Source organism: Mastigoproctus giganteus, chromosome 2 (genome assembly GCF_048544385.1).
Source record: "Mastigoproctus giganteus isolate SK-2022 chromosome 2, ASM4854438v1, whole genome shotgun sequence".
Taxonomy (NCBI): Eukaryota; Metazoa; Arthropoda; class Arachnida; order Uropygi; family Thelyphonidae; genus Mastigoproctus; species Mastigoproctus giganteus.
In genome coordinates, this window is record NC_143576.1 from 226,212,527 (window position 1) to 226,233,316 (window position 20,790).

Below are 20,790 nucleotides of genomic sequence, written 5' to 3' on the forward strand. Positions count from 1 at the left end.
GTGATATTAGTAGCCTAACAAGCTCCTCATTTTAACTTTAATATTTGAAAAAAAAAAAAAAAAAAAAAAAATTTTTTTTTTTTTTTTTTTGAATTATTACCTTTTGCCATAAATTATATTATCTTTGACTTTAAAATTCATGCTTAATCATGTATTTGCCATAAAAATCAATCACTGATTTCTTACAGTCATCATTTTCATTTCGTGCAGTAATATAATTATAACAAAATCTGCATTACGAACCACTAGCCACTTTTTAATTTAATTATTTCTGCTCTTTCTTTTAAGGATTATATTGTAATATTTCATAACAATGCACAGTAAACTGTAAAGAAAGTAGTAAGTGTATACAGTGCTCCCTTATGTGGAAATGCATGAAACCAAAACTTATAGGCATAGGAGATTAGCATTAGTAGAGGCATATGATGCAAGAAAGCAAGCTTATGCAGAATCAGCAAAAAAAAAACAGAAAAAACCATGCCCCCATTTCACCCCTCCGTTCGTTCCAAGTACCTGTCCAGCTGAGCCTTAAATTTATTTAGGCTATCAACTTCCACAACAAAGGATGGACGTCTGTTCCACCAACCAACTACTACCTGGCTAAAGGCAAACTTCTGCACATCCCTCCTACATCTGTCTTTCCTCAGTTTGAATTTATGCCCTCTCAGGTGATTATTCTGAGCAAGAGGAAGAATCCCATCAGCACTGAGCATGCTCCAACCATTCAAGGCCTTATACACCTCAGTCAGATCACCTCACAGGTGCCTAGTCTCCAGACACTATAATTTGCAAAACTTAAGCCTTTCTTCGTAAGAGCAACCCTTTGTTCCATTCACTAATCTTGTTGCCCTTCTCTGTACTCGTTCCAACAGCTCTACATCCTTAAAATGAGACCTCCAGACCTGTATACAGTACTCAAGGTGTGGCCTGACCATTGCCTTATATAAGGGAATAATCACCTCCTTATCCCTGCTAGAAAAAATTCTTATATATCATTGACAAGACACTCTGAGCTACTCTTGCAGACTGTCTGCACTGCTCAGAAAACTTCATATCTGCCAGCAACCCCAGGTCCTTTTCGTTCTCTACCATTGTCAGTGTAGTACCACAGAGTTGATACGTCACTTTGCAGTTGCTGCTTCCCATATGTAGTACTTTACATTTGTCAATGTTAAACTTCATTTGCCACCTCTCAGCCCATCTGCTCAACTTTTCTAGATCCTGTTGCAGCAGCGTACTGTCATTAGTGTCCTTAACAACCCTGCTGGAACGAGTACAGAGAAGGGCAAAAAGATTAGTGAATGGAACAAAGGGTTGCTCTTACGAAGAAAGGCTTAAGTTTTGCAAATTACAGTGTCTGGAGACTAGGCACCAACGAGGTGATCTGATAGAGATGTATAAAGCCTTGAATGGTTTGAGCATGCTCAATGCTGATGGGATTCTTCCTCTTGCTCAGAATAATCACCTGAGAGGGCATAAATTCAAATTGAGGAAAGACAGATGTAGGATAGATGTGCAGAAATTTGCCTTTAGCCAGTGGGTAGTTGGTTGGTGGAACAGACTTCCATCCCTTGTTGTGGAAGTTGATAGCCTAAACAAATTTAAGGCTCAGCTGGACAGGTATCTCGAACGAACGGAGGGATGAAATGGGACTCGGTTTTTTTTTTTTTTTTTTTGGCTGATGCTGAATAAACTTGCCTTCTTGCATCGTATGTCTCTACTAATGCTAATACTAAACCTGCCAACTTTCGTATCGTCTGCAAACTTTGACATTAAGCTTGATATACCATCATCAATATCATTTATAAATACAGAAAACAACAATGGACCCAATATGGACCCACTCTATTTCTTTGTACAGTTCCTTATTATACTTATCAGAGTCATTAGGCCTATAACACACTTGTACACTCAATTTTGATCTCCCAATGCTTATGTCACACCAAACTGACTCAACACTGCACTGTCCGGCGATGTCGACTGGCTTCACTTCCTTGGATTTTATGTGTTTCTTAACTAACAGTATAACCCCTCCTCCCTTCCTATCTTGTCTATCCTTCCTGTACACATTGTGCTCCCCAAATTCCAGTTCTGCATTCCTTATATCCCAACAATATCTGCCTTTGATGTTCTGAGCAATACCTCAAATTCATCAAATTTATTTACCAAACTCCTAGCATTGGTGTACACGCAAGTATACATGCACCTGTTCCTATTCTTAGCTACCCTAACACAACCCATGTGTTTACTTATACCGCAACGAATCCCAGCAGTCTCTGAAATACCCTGCATCTTGTTTTCCAGGCTACTGCTCATTCCAATAGAAGTGGTTGTTTGTTGTTTGGTTTTTTTTTAGGAGCATTAGCAACTAAGGCCATATTGCTCCGGGATATGCGGTGGTCATTCCCTGACCTTTCCGCATCCTTCATATTTGGTGGCGACGGGCTCGAACCCCGGTCTAATCAAGAAGCGTGTGCTATGCACTGCTGCTCCTTCCCACCTGGCTACGGAGAATAGAAGTGGTGCAAGAATCACTTTCACCTCTACTAGTGGCTACTGTTAATCTATTAGTACTTGTATCCCCTCAAGCTAGCAGTTTTCTGACCCACCTAACACTGCCTGGATAGCATCAGCAAATATTCTTGCACCCTTTCTATTTAAGTGTATCCCATCTCTGTAGAAGCAGTCTCTCCCGTTAACAAGTACAGACCAGGGGTTGAAAAAAATTCTACCTGTTAAGCCTTGCACAATCTTTCCAGGGCCGAATTGATCAACAAGGCTCTCTTCACATACTCCCTCCTATCGTATCTGGGCAGAATTGCAGACACTTTCAAATTCAACCCTAATTCACAGCTTTTCTTCAACCGTGACTTGTACTGGTTAAGTAATTCTGCCGGTCTCCTACTCTTAATATCATTAGTGCTAACATGAACAACAATATAACCCTTTGTGTCCTTAAAAGATGATATCTGCTCTACAACGTCATCAACCTTTGCCCCTGGCAGACATACCCTGGTCCTGTACCACCTATCCTTTTTACATAGCATGTTCCCTGTTTCTCTGACAATAGTCACCAACAACTAGTTCTTGTGGGACCAGCACATTCTGTTTTGGGGGTTGCCGCTGTGTTGCGTGATGATCAAGTGCAAGCTCTGGCATTGATGTGGGCAGCTGAGAGCTTGATGGGCCCCTCAATTTAGATTTTTCGAGGGCATCCACCCTATCCTTCAAGCTCTCATATAGGCCCATAACAATGCTGATTTGTTGCCTCATTTCCTCACACTCCTTACATCACGTGCGCGCTCACACACACACACACACACACACACACACACACACACACACACACACACACACACACACACACACACACACACACACACAAAGGCATCCCCCTTTGGCAGTATCATGTTCCATACCTGATTGCTCCACAAACATCAAGCAAACAGTGCATTTTAAAAGGCTGTGATTCAGAGGGCAACTGCCCCCCCCTCAGTTCTCCCCTGAGCCACAGCACTCCGTTTAGCTTGAGCCTTTTGCTTTTCTGCTCTGGTCTGAGTCACGATTCTGATTCAATTTCAGTACAAAATTACCCTAAACTTGTATCCCAACGCAGTTGTAACACTATATATCTATATATATTTTTTAAGTGTCAAGTATTATCTTCGAGTTTCTTTATATAAGTTGCGTATCAAGTTATGTATTAATTAATTACGTTACTTTCGTAAAATCATATAATACATAATCTAAATACATATAAGTCGTTATATGTATTTAGAAGTACAATTTAATTGACAATGAAGTTCAACAAGATTAATAAATTTACTGATTAATTGATAATATTATATACTATACTAAGCTAACACTATCTATTTCGGGATATAACATTGTATTGTATAACAATGGCGGCAAATCACGAACGGTAAGTCTATGGACACTTAAATATTAATTAACTAACAAAATCTCACTGTCTCAATTCAGAATAAATCAAGGATCATGCCTAGGTCTATAAGCTACTTACAGAAAATAATTTAATATAACAATTGGTCAATAAAGTGGCTAACTATAGCTAAAAAACTTCCGGTTCGCTGGCTCTGCAAAATTTGTAAAACACGTGGATTGGATACCCTTACTGATACTAAGTAATAACCTACAAAATCTCTATCTACGTTAAAATTTAAAGTAAGTACCGTAAATAGGAATATAGAGCTACTCTATATGATATAATATCTTTCTTATTGATGCTGTTAGTGTACATAGGAAACTGATTATGAAACCAGACCATTCCTTGTTGCCTGTTCAGTACCAAACTGCAAATTGATCTCTGCAAACAATGCCTCAACATGAAAGTGTGTTTTCTGTAACAAATTGACAATCTCCATGCATTGCAACTGGGTGAATCACTTGTAATGTGTTTAAATCTAAATAAATAAAATAAATAAATTGACAATCTTGGAAGTTCACTTTTGAGAACTGAAAGAGTAAACCCCAAAGTATAACTCCTACACCCCCCCCCCCCTTACGTTTTCTGATAAGACAGAAAGAAGGGAAGAATTTGGTACTATCATAAAAATAAAACATTTTGCCTAACTTTCCTATTTCCATATGGAAGACTGAATGTCATTCAGTTTTTATCTGTTATGATTGTTGTAATTTGAAATTTGATTATTTATTTAACTGAATTGCATGATTTGCAATATCTGGAAGATACATCAAGTATATTTTGTATTTCTTAAAATGTTTTCAGTTATGCCATGCACTGCTTTATCAAATCTATGTATATTAATTAAATTTATGGAAATTTAAAATTCATACAACAGAACAGTGGTCTCAGAAAGTTTTTAAATTCTGTACAGTGGGATAAACTGACGATGTTACTAACAGTAAATTCTAAGTGGGAAGCATTCAAGGAATTAATAGTGGATGCTACTAAAAGTTTCATACCTATTAGGAAATATTGTTCAAGGTTTAGGCCTAAATGGTTATCAAATGAACTAATGAGACTCGTAACAGGGAAGAAAAATGCATGGGATGCATATAAATTGTCGAGCGACTCAGAGGGCTATGGTGGATATAAGCTAGTCTGTAATCAGGTCACAAAGGAGGTTAGGCAGGCGAAGGCAGATTACGAGAAATCTTTGGCAAGGGTTGCAAAGAAAAACAGCACGGATTTCTTTACTTATATAAAGTCTAAAAGGAAGGGGTGAATCTGATTGGTCCACTTGACATCGATGGTTCAACTGTTGATGATCCTGCTCAGATAGCAAACAAACTGAATGAGTATTTTGAATCTACATTCACACATGAGGAATTATTAAGGTTTGAAAATGGCAGAAGGTTATCAAATTGTAGCAGGATACTTAATGATTTTGTAATAACTGAAAGCAAAGTGGAGGAGAAATTGTTGAAGTTAAACATAAGAAAAGCACCTGGGGTGGATGGGATCTATCCAGTTATATTAAAGGAGGCGGCAAAGCAACTAAGCAAACCCTAAGCCATAATCATGAGAGCATCCTTGGACTCGGGGGAGGTTCCCACTGACTGGAGATGTGCAAATGTATCCCCAATTCACAAAGGGGGATCGAAGGGTGACACGAGTAATTACAGACCAGTTAGTTTAACTTCTGTTCTGGGTAAAACAATGGAGTCACTGGTTAAAGATGCATTGCAGGATCATCTAGACAAGACTGCAGCAATAATTCAGATACAGCATGGGTTTGTTAAGGGAAAGTCTTGTCTGACAAATTTGATAGGATATTATGATGTGGTTACAAAGGAACTGGATGAAAAAAATAATTTTGATATCATATATTTGGATTTCAGGAAAGCTTTTGACACTGTTGCGCATGGAAGACTATTGTACAAATTGGAGCAGAATGGTATTAAGGGTAAGTTGCTACAATGGATAAAATGATGGTTAAGTGGGAGAAGACAGAGGGTGGTAATCAATGGGTGCCGCTCTTCATGGACTAATGTTATTAGTGGAGTCCCACAGGGTTCGGTGTTGGGTCCACTGTTGTTTTGTATATTTATCAATGAAATTGATGAAGGTATATCAGGCTTAATGTCGAAGTTTGCAGATGATACAAAGGTTGACAGGGTTGTTAATGACAGTAATGGAAGTGTGTTACTGCAACAGGATCTAGATAATTTGGGCAGATGGGCTAAGAAGTGGCAACTGAAGTTTAACCTCGACAAATGCAAAGTACTTCATATGGGTGGAAGTAACCCCAGAGAAATGTACCAACTGTGTGGTACTATACTTAAGGTGGTAGAAAATGAAAAAGACCTGGAGTAATTGTGCAGGCAGATATGAAGTTTTCTGAGCAATGCAGACAGGCTGCCAGGGCAGGTCATGGGGTTTTGTCAATGATATATAGGAATTTTGTTAGCAGGGAAAAGGAAGTGATTATCCCTCTGTATAAGGCAATGGTCAGGCCACGCCTTGAGTACTGCATACAGGTCTGGAGGCCTCATTTAGGAAGGATGTAGATTTGCTTGTTCGTGTACAGAAAAGGACAACAAGATTGGTGAGGGGAATGAAGGGATCCTCTTACCAAGAGAGGCTCAAGTTCTGCAAATTGCAGTGGCTGGAGATTAGGCACCTGCACGGTGATCTGATTGAGGTGTATAAGGCCTTGAATGGGTTGAGCACGCTGAATTCTGATGGGATCCTTCCACTTGTTCAGATTACGAACATAAGGGGGCATAAATTCAAATTAAGAAAAGACAGATATAGATGTGTGGAAATTTGCCTTTAGCCAGCGGGTGGTTAAATGCTGGAACAAACTTCCATCTGTCGTTGTGGAAGTTGATAGGTTGAATAAATTTAAGGAGGAACTGGACAGAGGCATTTGGAGGGAATGGTGTGATTTTTTTTTTTTTTTTTTTGGCTAATGCTGCTAGTTACTACTACTAGTAACTGTTAAAATATTGAAATATATACTGTTATATTAGAAGTGGCGATGTAAGAATGCGTTTACTGAAAAAAAAAAAAAAAGAATGAAAAAAAGAATGCAACCGAGAAAATAAATCACTGCAGTCCAACATACACATACATCTTTAAGTAATTTGTTAAAAACTAAGACTGGACAAGACTGCAAAAATAATAATTTTAACACAAAATTCAGAAAAATTTATAGAATAATTTTTTGTAGTCATATGCCAACAGTTAGCTCTGAAAGGAGAAATATGATAAGATCATGTGCAACAGGACAGTATCCTTCATCTCAGTGGTTGGGGGTAGGGAATGTATGATTCTACAACTGGGTAGAGAGTAAGTTCATTAAGAGTAATGGAAATTATTTTCATAATGATAATAATGTTTCTCCAAGGAATGCTGTCTTTCAATAAAGCAGTTTCCAAATCAGGGATATATTCTGAAGACTTTATTATGAGGAAAGTCTCGTCTCCAGTTAATCTTCCCAGAAGTGGTAAAAATAAGTCTGTGATAAAATTTAAAAGCCTTATAATTTAATTTGCTTATGTAACATGCTATACATATCATAATTATCAATATGAATTACTGATCATTCTGTATATTATAAATAAGCTAGTTTTTTTGTAAACTTTTGTACTCTTTATGAATGCTATACCTGCGGCCCAATATTATTAGTCCCTTGGTAATGGGATTAATAATTAGATGGTCGCCTTGGGTCCAGACTCCTAAAAAAAAAAAAAAAAAAAAAAAAATTAATTAGTAAATAAATACCAATTCAACCTTTCTGTTGAAACCTACATGAACATTTAAAACACTACTTGTGCCACACCAGCATTTTACATGCTGGAGTGTAACTAGAATATTTACCTGCTAGAGCAGTGGTTTTCAACCTTTTTTTAATAACGGCACCCCTAAGTAATTTATTTTATTTTGTGGCACCCCTACTAAATTTTCTTCCTGTTAGATCCGATTCTCTGTATGTGTATATAATATTTAAAAAATGTTATATAATAGTTATTACAATAATATAGCTATAAATAAAATTACAATTCATAATACAAATTATACTGTGTAATTATATATATATACTTATAATTTTATTCTTTATACAGAGGTACTAAATAAACATCAATTATAGATCACCACAAAATTAAAAAGATACCATACACCTTTATATAATGAAATAAATATATAAATTTAAAAAAAATAAGTTTAAGTAACTTGAACCCAATTTATGCGGGACCCCGGTTGAAAACCACTGTGCTAGAGTATAAATAGTGTATGCAGCACTAGTTGTACAGTTTGCTGCATACTAGCACTAGTATTTAAATGCAATTCATTAGGCAATTTAAATTATATTATTGTTCACAAAAACTTTGTTTCAAAATTAATACTACATTGCTCTCAAACAAATGGCTAATCTATCATTTACTTAAATGATACTGCTACAAAATGATACTGTCTTGGTGCTACATTATTCTCAAACAAATGGCTAATCTGTCATTTACTTAAAAGATTAGACATTGCTAGGAGAACTTGCTGGCATCAGATAACAGATGGGCTCTTTTAAATAAATGACAACTTCTTTTGGTGATACCATTTGTTTGAAAGTAGAGCAATACCAGCCGAACACATTGAGAATGTGAAATTTGGTATTCTGTGAGCCCATTGTATTAACTAGGCAGTTGGCTGCAAAAACACACAAAAGCACAAGACAGTCCTCCTGACTTCATATGATCTGGTGAAAGTTCTTGTATTAATGTTGTTTATTTGGCAGTTTATTGTGAAAGCTTTAAAAGATGTTTGGTGTTTAGACTGGAGGATCCAGAAACCATTTTGAGTTCTCCAATACTAATTATAATTATCAACAAGTTGCTAATCTTGTTCATGGAACAGCAATAGAATCTTAAGACTTAGAACTTGTGACTAAGGATGCCCCCCTTCCAAACCATAATTACACACCATAAACTTTAAGGTAGTTTAAGAATTTTTATGACTCTGAGCGAAAGCTACACCCCACCAAAAGAATTCAAGGGGAAAAAACATAGATAATCTAGCAATACCAATATCCTATAACTGTACATAATTAAAATGAATTATGTTTAAAGAAGGTAATAATAAAAAAAAAACAGTGCCGTATCCGTTTTTACAATTTTCTCAGCTAGAAGTGCCAAGAGCTCATTGAAGCTACATATTGACTTATGGTAACAAGAAAAGCACATTTTTGGTTACTTTCGAATTCAGTGAATTTTATGTGGAAAACATTCAGCTGGCTGGTACTGGATGAACGTACCAAAACGGATTTCTTTTTTGTAGTTTTATTTTAATAAATGCAGAGTGCTGACACACACTAAATGAAAAGGTCCATCTATATTCACAATATTTATAAAGGACATGTAAGTTATATATAGCATTTTGAATGTTCATGTATATTCACCCATAAACTTTTATCTAAAACAGTAGTGGCAATAACTGGCATTGGTGTTAAGTTTGGTATTAATAGATTTGGGATGAAATTAACTACAGCAGGAAACTTTTTTGCTATTTGTATAAGAATATGATAAAAGGAAAAAAAAAAACTATAACAACTGTATAAGGTATGTGCATATTCAATAAATAAATAAACAAGACTGCATTTCTTTGCAATTCTTTTTGTAACAGCAGTTATGAAAAGAAATGTAAATTTATCAGAGAAAAGATAAATGGAATACATGTATTATGAACATTGCTGTTTTTCTACAGTCACCATATCTCATTTATCCCCCCATGGCACTTATTTGTGGATTCCTACATTAAAAAATTAGTGGCAGGCTATGATAAGCATGAAATAAATATTCACTTCAGAGTGCCGGTTGACATTTATTACCACTCGGATGTTTCTTTATTGGATTGATTATTAAGTTCTTGTTGATTTCTTTTAACCCTGGTGGTGGAGTCACCAGGTGTACCAAAGGAAATGAAAAAGCTCCTGAAAGGTAGTAATTTTCTGGAAAATGTTTTAGGTTTTTTTTTTAATTCTACTTGAACACTACCAATATTTTATATTTTTCAATTTTTCTTAAAAGACCGCAATGTAACTTTTTATTTTTAATAAAAAAATTAGATATTAAAAAAGGTGTGTTTTTCACTCCTTTTATTTTCAAAAAACAAAAATTCTGCTGAAAATGAAAGAGTAAAGCATTTTAGAGATAAAATATAAACATGTATCTATTAGCCTCTTAAATTTTGCACTTTAAAAGACTGTTAACTGTAATATTTCAAATGTGTGCATGCATTTACACCGATGAGCCAAAACATTTGACCACCTACTTAATATGATGTTGGTCCTCCACGTGCAGCCAAAACAGCTTGTACCCAGTGAGGCATGGACACTACAAGATTTCTAAATGTGTCTTGTATTTGGTACCAACATGTAACCAGCAGATCCTTTAACTCCTGTAAGGTCTGTGGTTGAGACACTACAGATAGGAGTTGCTGTTCCAACACAAACCACAGATGCTCGATGGGATTGATGTCTGGGGAATTTGAAGGCCAGGGCAATACCTGGAAGTCTTCCTCATGTTCCGTGAACCAGTCTCAAACAATCTGGGTGGTGTGGCATGCCGCATTATCCTGTTGAAAGACGGCACCGCCAGAGGGAAAGACCGTTGCCATGAAAGGGTGTACCTGGTCAGCAATGATGTTTATGTAGGTGGTAGACACCAGAGTGCCTGGCACATGGATGACTAGACCTAGGGTATCCCATCAGAACATCGCCCAAAGCATGACACTGCCGCCACCGGCTTGTTTTCGTCCCACAGTGCATCCAGGCACCATCGCTTCCCCAGGTAAACGATGCACGCATACTTGGCCATCCACATGGTGCAACAAGAAATGTGATTCATCAGACCAAATGACCTTCTTCCAATTATTCAAGGTCCAGTTTTGATGCTCATATGCCCATTGTAGCTGCTGTCACCGGTGAACTGTGGTTAGCATGGGCACTCTGAGCAGCCTGCAACTATGCAGTCCCATTTTCAGCAGGGTTTGATGTACTGTGTGTTGTGGCACATTACTCCTATCACCAGCATTCCAATTACTGGTGAGCTGCACCACAGTCACCCTTCTGTTGCCACATACCATCTGGGAGAGCCTTCGCTCACCTCGAGCATCGATGAGCTGTGGTCGTCCAACACCTCACCAGCAGTTCATGGGTTTTTTCTCCTCAGACCACTTTCGGTAGGTACTAACCATGGCTGACCATGAGTACCCCATCTGCTGTGCCATTTCGGATATGCTCTGACCCAGTCGTCTGGCCATTACAATTTGGCCTTTGTCAAACTCGCTTAAGTTTGCTGCCTTTCCCATCTGAAGAACAAGAGTAAAACTGAATAACGGAGCTTAGTATCAGGTGTTTTTTATACCATGTCCTGACCCAAGCACACGCTGTAGTTCACCTGCAATTGCTTCGATTTGCATGACTCGCTGGTCATAATGTTTTGGCTCATTGGTGTATCGGAGCAATATAGCCTCAGTTGCTAATGCTTCTAAAAACCAAAGAACAACAAAATTGGTGTATGTCTACTTATTATGTGTATAAATAGTTTTTAAAAATTTAAAAAAATAATATATTAGATACTATTATTTCCTTCCATTTTCAAAATTTATTTGAAATTTGGGATGCCATGAAGCATGCAAAAATTTGAATGCTGCCAACTCTGTTTATGTGTTTACCATTCAAAAATAATAATAAATCTTTCAAAAGAACTTTTCAAAAACACCTCATGTACGACTTCATATCCATAGAACACACAAAACAGTTCTACTTTCTAATTCTACTCTTTTTTTTAAGGGAACAGTAGAAGAAACTTTGCCTTCATGAGTTGCAATGGAATTGCTCTAATTTCAAATAAATGACATCTCCAAAAAGATAAAAAACATGTATACAGGTTGTCTCAACAATATTGGTACAAATGTTTAGGGGAGGTAGGTAACATCTAAAGGAATGTGAATCGCATAGGAACCCATGATCGGAAACGTCACTGTAAGTTGGTACACAGTGCTGTTCATCAGTTTGTGAGAGGGAAAATTTCTGGTTTACTCATTCAAGCAGTAGTTGCGCATGAAGAGCATGCATCAGTATACAAACTGTTAGCTGGCAGACATGCACCTAGTGTATGGATTAGCAGAGGGCCCACACGGTGTGCACCCCCATGCGGCACAACATCACTTCACAATAAATGTGTGGGCAGGTATGGTCGGTGACTGCTTAGTCGGCCCATACCTGTCGATCCGTTGCCTCGCCCCCACGCTCACCTGATTTATCAAGCCTTGATTTCTTTCTGTGGGGGGGCCCCTCAAATCTATCGTGTATGAATCGCCTGTGGAGACGGAAATGGATCTCGTGGCAAGGCTTGTCTGCGTTGCTGCTACCGTCAAAGAAACTCCAGGTGTGTTCGACCGTGTCTGCCAATGCATCTCGTCTCGTGGTGGAACCTTCGAGCATCTGCTGTAACATCATGAAATGCATCCATCTTGTACTCCATTGTTAATATTATGTCAAATAAATGTTTGCCACTAATTACTGTCTTGTGTAATTTCTGCTTCTTGTGCCTCTGCTACTACTTTCCCACGTCAGCGGAGGCTTCTTGTACCTCTGCTAACGTTTCCGGTTATGGGTTCCTATGCGATTCACATTCCTTTAGATGTTACCTACCTCCCCTAAACGTTTGTACCAATATCTTTGAGACACCCTGTATATATTTTCTACAATCAGTTACTTCCATTTTCAGATTTATTTAAATTTGCCATGTTGTGAAGCATGTGAGTTACTGGAGATGTGCAAATGTATCTCCAATTCACAAAAGGGGATCTAAGGGTGACACGAGTAATTACAGACCTGTTAGTTTGACAATATTTAATTATCTGTTAGGAGATGTGCAAATGTATCTCCAATTCACAAAAGGGGATCTAAGGGTGACACGAGTAATTACAGACCTGTTAGTTTGACAATATTTAATTATCTGTTAGTTAGTCTGAATTATTACAGCATGGGTTTGTCACAGGGGAAGTCTTGTCTGACCAGTTTGATTGGATACTATGATTTGCAAAAAATAATTTTGATATCATAATACTTGGATTTCAGGGAAGCTTTTGATACCGCACATGGAAGGCTACTGTACAAATTGGAGCAGTATGGCATCAAGGGCAAGTTGCTACAATGGATAAAAGGATGGGTGAGTGGGAGAAGACAGAGAGTTGTAATCAATGGACACTACTCTTTGTGGACAAATGTTATTAGTAGAGTTTCCCCAGGGTTCGGTGTTGTATCTATTGTTGTTTTGTATATTTATCAATGATATTGATGAATGTATATCAAGCTGCATGTCAAGGTTTGCAGATGATACAAAGGTTGGCAGGGTTGTTAATAACAGTAATGACAGTATGCTGCTGCAACAGGATCTGGGAAAGTTGGGTAGATGGGCTGAGAAGTGCCAACTGAAGTTTAACATTGACAAATGCAAAGTACTGCATACGGGTAGCAGTACCCCTAGAGAAATGTATCAACTATGTGGTGTTACAATCAGGGTAGTGGAGTATGAAAGAAACCTGGGGATAATTGTGCAGTCAGATATGAAGTTTTCTGAGCAGTTCAGACAGGCTGCCAGAGTAGGTTATGGAGTCTTGCCAATGATATACAGGAATTTTGCGAGCAGGAATAAGGGAGGTGATTATCCCCTTGTATAAGTCAATGGTGAGGCCACACCTTGAGTATTGCGTATAGGTCTGGAAGCCTCATTTTAAGAAGGATGTAAAGTTGCTAGAATGAGTACAGAGAAGGGCAACAAGATTGCTGAGGGGAACAAAGGGGGTGCTCTTACCAAGAAAGGCTTAAGTTCTGCAAATTGCAGATTCTGGAGACTAGGCACCTGCGAAGTGATATAATCGAGGTGTATAAGGCCTTGAATGGATTGAGCAGGCTCAATGCTGATGAAATTCTTCCTCTTGCTCAGATTACAAACCTGAGGGGACATAGATTCAAACTGAGGAAAGACAGTTACAGAATAGATGTGCGGAAGTTTGCCTTTAACCAGCAGGTAGTCGATTGCTGGAACAAACTTTTGTCTGTTGGAAGTTGTGGAAGTTGATAGCGTAAATAAATTCAAGGCAGAATTAGACAAACATTTGGAATGAATGGATCAGTGAAATGGGAAGGGTTTTTTTTTTTTTTTTTTTTTTTTGCTGATGCTGTATAAGCTTGCTTTCTTGCATCATGTGCCTTTACTGATGCTAATGTGTAATTTGAAAATTACACATGTTACTACCCAAAGAGTAGTAGACATTCTGAGTGAATATCATGTTTCACATTCTCATCTTTCTTATTCAAGAATGATAAATTTTTCAAAAACAACTTGTGTTTGTTTGTTTGTTTGTTTCGGGATTTATTGGGCACATCAGCAACTATGGCCATAGTGCGCCAAACAACTTGTGTAAGACTGCAGGTATTTATAATGCTAGTGGGGGAGAAGGAGGGAGAGGGAGAGAGAGAGAAAGTAACCTTAAACTGTAAACAAACGTTACATTGTGAAATTTTAAACTTTGTACCATTAGTGGTGCCCTGCCACTCTTTGACTTTTCAAACTGTTGCAATGGAAGGCGTGAATCAATTACTTTGTGAAAACCACAAAAATGAGTTCAAAAACTATGCGAAGTAAAAATATTTATCTATATTTAAGAAGATAGATAAAATTTCAAATTTTTAATCATTAAATGATTAAAATGCAATGGCAATGTAATATTAACGATGTGACAAAGGTTGAATGAATAAAATGAGATTTTCATGGGTCTGTGTGTGTGTGTGTGTGCTGATTGTGTAAGTTATTACCTTTATTTCTCATCCTGTGTACTGATATACTTTAGACTAGCAAAATTTCAAGAAGCTTCAACTCAGAAAAAAGTTATTTTAAGGCTGATATTCAGAGAACCATCTCACATTTTTGCTGATTATTAGTGGAGTAATGAAAAATCAGAGCCCTCCCCTGAAAAAATGGATGGGAACCACCTTAAATGTAAATATGAGACCTTTCTTCAATGTAGCACTGCAAATCTGCTAAGCTATTCCCAATCAATTAACATGCTCTTCAAGTTTAACAGAAGAGTTCTAATCATCAGTGTACATAGGCATTTCTGAAAAGGTGAACTTGTTTGTAATTATTGAAATAAAATAAATGGATCTGCATGGCTGCCAGAAAAATTATTAATTAATAGAGCTGCTACAACAGAGTATTTTAAGCTTAGATAACATACATACATACGTATAAAATCAATACATCATAGAAAATAGAAAACTGACTCACAAAATAAAATAAATAATAAATGAAATGCGCTACATAAAAAAGTCCTACCTGGGAATTTAGAAAAATATGTTTCTTTCAATTTTTTCCTGTCAGGATCACCCCAAAAATATAAGGGCATTGATGGAAAAGGCACTGTAAATACTAATTCACCTCTTTCTCCTGTAACTGGCTTACCTATTATAGGAAAATGGGAAATTAGAATGATTAAAAATCTTTTTATTCTTTATATAGAAAAGCTAATAGAATAAAATTACTCTGTAGTAGTCTTTGAACAAAATTATGTGTATGTTTGTGTGTACATACATGTACACATAATTAAATAACTGGAATTATATGTAAATGGATAGTATAAAGATATTAAAAATACTTATTATGGAGTAGGATCTGCTGAAACAATTTAACTCTATGATTGCTGTGATAACAATATAACCATAACATTAATATTATATTTTTGTGTATAGAGACAGGATATATGACAGAAGACAAAATAGTGGAATAACAGTAGGCTGGGATAAAATATCTAAAAGAAACATTGGTTATGGCACAATATCCTGGCCACCATGACCATGGGATACACCACCATAAGTAGATAACATTTATACCACTATTTTTAATATGTTATCAGTACATTTAGAACAAAGTACATTGAATGACTGTGCTACTATGCAGTGGTACTTATGGAGTAATCATGCTCCAATTCTCAATCAGTTTGTTATACACAGTGTAATAGTAGCAGTATACAAATTGCATCCAAATTACTCCAAACTTACTATGTGTAGAAAATGGCCAGTAATTACAGTTACATATATACTAGTGGGAAAATTATTGAAAGGAATCTCTTTAGCAGTGTAATTAGAAGTTCTAAAACAATTGGATGCAGAAGAATTTGCAATGTCCCCTCCACAAGGTTCAGCTTACCCACATGCTCTCCCCATCCATGCGAAGGCATACTGCCACCTCCACATCTGAAGCAGCTGAACACTGCCACAGAGAGTGGTATAGTTAAGAGCAGAACTGCCATGGCAAAATCTCACTAGCAAGCTCCCTTTTACATAAACATAAAAAGTTGGGGAAAAGAGCTAGGCAAAATTCTTCGGACTTATGCCTACCTATTGTATGTGCACCAGTGATGCCCACCACTTCCTGCAATAATGGGGATAACTTGTGGGGTGTTGGGTGAGGAAAACATAAAAACCATGAAGGATTTGTGAGTGCTTCTGCTGACAGTGAAATGATAAACTTTTATCATCAGTAAAGTTTAATATTTCATTGAACTTTATAAAAGTTTAGATCACAAAATAAAAAAAACTACTGCCATCATAATCATAATATTTTAAAGCTACTGCAAAAAATGCATTGTACAGATCAGAAAAAAAAATTTCAAAGAAAAGTATCTAATGAGATCTAAAAAAAATTTTAATGAGATCCTCTGTGCCATCACATAAACTTTTACAGATTAGATATTTTACGATTTTCTGGAAACATACAGAATAAGCACATTCCAGTAGAAATATCACAACTATGAAATTTATAGCACATAAAGTTTGCAATACAAGCTAATTTTACACATTTGACATGACAAATATACATGACATCATTCTCTCTCTCTCTCTCTCTCTCTCTCTCTCTCTCTCTCTCTCTCTCTCTCTCTCTCTCTCCTACATGGTTTTTGGCTAGTTAAGGAATGATTTAAAGTAAATTAATCTAGCTTTATAAATACATTTTTCCTTTTGTTTAAAAAGCACATGTGCACATTTATTTTCCAAGCCAGTTGTTTTTATTTGATATTAAAATTTAGTATGATGGCAATTCCAATATCAATATTTAAAATATATACAAACCTTTAAAGTTTTTGTATCATTTTACATTCTCACTCTCACAGTTCTTACATAAATCATTAGGCTAACTAATGATTTATGTAAAATCTCTGAGAGTGAGAATAGGAGATTAAAGTAATCTGAAAAATTGAGATTAAAGAATAAAAAAAAAAAAAAAAGGTCATGCCAACTACAAGTTTCATTTGTTAAACTCAGTGGTGTGCACAATTTGGAAAAATAGTGTTCTCTGAGAAATTATATTAAAAAAGAAAAAAGTTCAATGAAATAATGAAAGGAATACTCATACCTAGTCACAGCCATAAACCAAAAACTTACCATTTTCATTCCAGCATTCTACAGAAAAGCCACAACTAGCAACCTGTAATTCACCAAAATAAACTGGTGCATGAGGATTTAAACCACTACAAGAGCACATTATATCAGTTGCTCCTAAATTTTAAAAATAAAAATCAGATTATTAGTACTACTGAAACTACACACAAAAAAGGTGATTCAAGGTAATTCTAAGATTTTAACTTTACTGAAGAGAATGAGGTATGATAAATAAACAAAATAAATTGTAGTGTAAAATGTGTTTTACATTGCAATAGCACTAGGCCTGTCATCCTCATCAAAGTCAAATACAAAAGGAAAATACTGACTGGGAGATTATTATTATTATTATTAGCCATATGGTGCAAGGAAGCCTGAGGCTTATGCTGCACCAGCCAAAAAAAAATTTCTGAATCACCCTGACAGAGAGAGAGAGAGAGAGTCAAAAGTACAAGGGAATCATCAAAAAAAAGAAGAATGATGATATCCAGCTCAGGACCCTGGGTGTGCCAAGCCCATACTCATCAAATGTGAGCCCCTGGGGTCGAGTGGCCCATCCATCCATATCAGTGGCTTGAATTTTACAACACAGTCACATTCCAAGATGATCAGCAGGAAGAACTTCACATTTGACTGTACTGAAAGATGCATGTGCCATGCTGCCCTTTGTTCAGAATTTTAGTCTGTTATGGGCAAAAGAACCATGTCAGTTTAACTGCTGACTCATTTAGCTTTATCAACCACCTCCAACGAGAAATTAAAATAGCTTTCAATATGTAAGGCTATATTATTTTAAATTAAAATCAATTTATTTAAGCATATGCAACAGTTCTAAATTGTTTGTTTTTTTTTTTTTTTTTTAGGAGCATTAGCAACTAAGGCCATATTGCTCCGGGATATGCGGTGGTCATTCCCTGACCTTTCCGCATCCTCTGTATTTGGTGGTGACGGGCTCGAACCCCGGTGTAATCAAGAAGCATGTGCTATGCACTGCTGCTCCTTCCCACCTGGCTATGGAGGCACTGTTCTAAATTGTGAATATATTCTTTGTTTCGACATAAAGGGCAGAATTTCAATTTCTAGTACTGTATTAGTTTTGGTTATACATTTTCTTGTACAGTGGATTCCGGTTATTTGGGCCACCGGTTAATCGGGGCAGCCGTTTATTTGGGGCAAATCTTAAAAAACAAAAACCAATCGAGAAAATAGCCAGGGTTTACTTCGCTTAATTGGGACAAAATGCCGTTTAATCGGGGCAGGAGACCTCAGCACTGGAGATTACCCTACGATTGTCTCCGACCGTGCCACGTAGTTCGGTAGGATTTCTGGAGGTCACAACCATAAAACAATAAAAACAATTAGCAGTCACCTGTTTATTGGGCTTTTCTGTTAGTGCAATCTATCATAAACGGACAGTAAACACGATCTTATTGAATTTGCGATAATACCGGCAGCTGGAATTCTGTGGGTTATTATGGTAAAATGTGTTTACACTTCCATGGAATCTTCAATCATATAAAAAAAATAATTTTCAGAATTTTCTCTTCATTCCTATTTTTAAAGCTTCCTAATTTGTTACTCTGTTCTCATTTGCGCGTGTTGTGTTACTTGCAATTTGTGTGTTCTTTGTTATTGATTGCTTATCTTTTTACTGTTTTAAATTTCAGCCCCCACCAACAAATGTCAGTGAACAGAAATGTCAACTAGTTTAGTTAGTATGTAAATATTACAGTACGTATTAATTATTCCGATTATCACGTATATTCTTCCGATTTTCACGTATCATTTAATTTTTTAATTGGTAAGGTAATAAAGGGTAAATTTGTGCTTAATATATCTTTACTTTTATAGCCTGTGGATAATATTCCTCCAATTTTCGCTAATTAGAATTGCTGTTTAATTGAATTAAAATTCAACTCACAAACGTGATCATAATGACCGGCGCTTACTGCACATCGTATAGTGAACGGTACTTTACTATTTTGAGTTTGTCGTAACGTGATTTGATTGTACAGTGAACTAATTGTAAAGGGGGGGGTAAATTGTATTTTTAACTATTTACGTGAAACTTCGGATAATTGAGGCAGCCGCTTAATCGGGCCAAAATGCACAGTCCCGATGTGTCCCAAATAACCGGAATCGACTGTATATATATATATATATATATATACAATAAAATAAAATTTCAAATACTTACCATAACCAGAAGAAAAATGCATACCAGGTTTTAAGACATGAGAATTTATATACTCCCAATTGTTTGTCTTGACAACAGAGCCACCAGCCAGTACAAATCGCAATGCTTTAAGGGAATGGCTCTCCTCTGTAATAATAAGTAATGGTAGTTGAACTTGGCTGCTGATTACCATTAATCATAAAAAAACATAAAAAAATAAGGCATACTTTTTTTTACACATAATCATACTAATAATACTTTAATCAACCTCATTGCTTCCATTATTAGCAAAGTGCAAGGTACACAAGGAATATACAGTGGCAGACAAAAAAACTGCATCACCTTAAAAAAAAAGTAACATTTGTAGTGAAACGTATAAGATATTGTTTGATTAGTCATTTTGTTTGTCGAAAAGCAAAGGTATTGCATTAGATAATGCTTCTATTGCATCAGACAGTAATTGCAAGGTATTGCATCAGCCATTTCTATAAATATGGTATTGGAAGGGTATACACGCTCATTAGTATCCTGTTTTGCAGAGGTGTAAGCATGGCTTCATATGTTCAGTTGACACCAAGAAAAAAAAAGTGTAGCTGTTGCTCTGTCCCAGGAAGGGCTTTATATGCATGCTATCACTGATAAAATAGGCTGCCACCAGTCAACAATATCCCAGGTGCTGAAATTAAAGCGTAAAACCAGTGAAGAGAGAAGAGAAGACCTGGATCAGGCAGTAAGAGAGTGACTACGCCTTCCCAAGATTGATATCTGAAACGGCTATGCCTTCATAATCTAAAACTGGACTTTGAGATGGCCTCTGGTGTTGGCTTTCAGGATGTGGTCTGCATGCCTATCGGCCCAAGAAGAAGCCTTTGTTGACCCAACAAATGAGGAAGAAGCAACCTGCTTGGGCTAAAACGCATGCTTCATGGACAAAAGAGCAATGGGACACTGTCATCTTTTCGGACAAATCAAAATTGAACCTGCATAGCTCAGATGGGAAGCAATATGTCGGAAGACGAAAATTGGAGGCATACCATCCTGACTACATAACACCAACTGTAGTTCCCTAATAAGCAAAGGGGTGGGGCAAATTAAGTTTATTAATAGAACAATGAATGCAGAAATCTACACTGCAATCTTGGAGGAGTGCCTGAAACCCATTATTACGGATCACCACACAGATGTCCA

At 36.7% G+C, this 20,790-nt stretch overlaps 1 protein-coding gene across 1 annotated transcript in view; it reads right to left on the reverse strand.

The window, feature by feature from the left end:
* The window catches only part of LOC150090189 (acetoacetyl-CoA synthetase-like), a 132,076-nt gene that overhangs the window by 11,021 nt on the left and 100,265 nt on the right, over nucleotides 1-20,790 (reverse strand). Inside the window, exons 12-15 of the mRNA XM_090369006.1 lie at nucleotides 19,624-19,749; nucleotides 17,430-17,543; nucleotides 15,325-15,450; nucleotides 7,596-7,665 (exon numbers count right to left, since the gene is read on the reverse strand). Coding sequence (XP_090225132.1) covers nucleotides 7,596-7,665; nucleotides 15,325-15,450; nucleotides 17,430-17,543; nucleotides 19,624-19,749 — 436 coding nt within the window. The remainder of the gene's footprint in view (nucleotides 1-7,595; nucleotides 7,666-15,324; nucleotides 15,451-17,429; nucleotides 17,544-19,623; nucleotides 19,750-20,790) is intronic.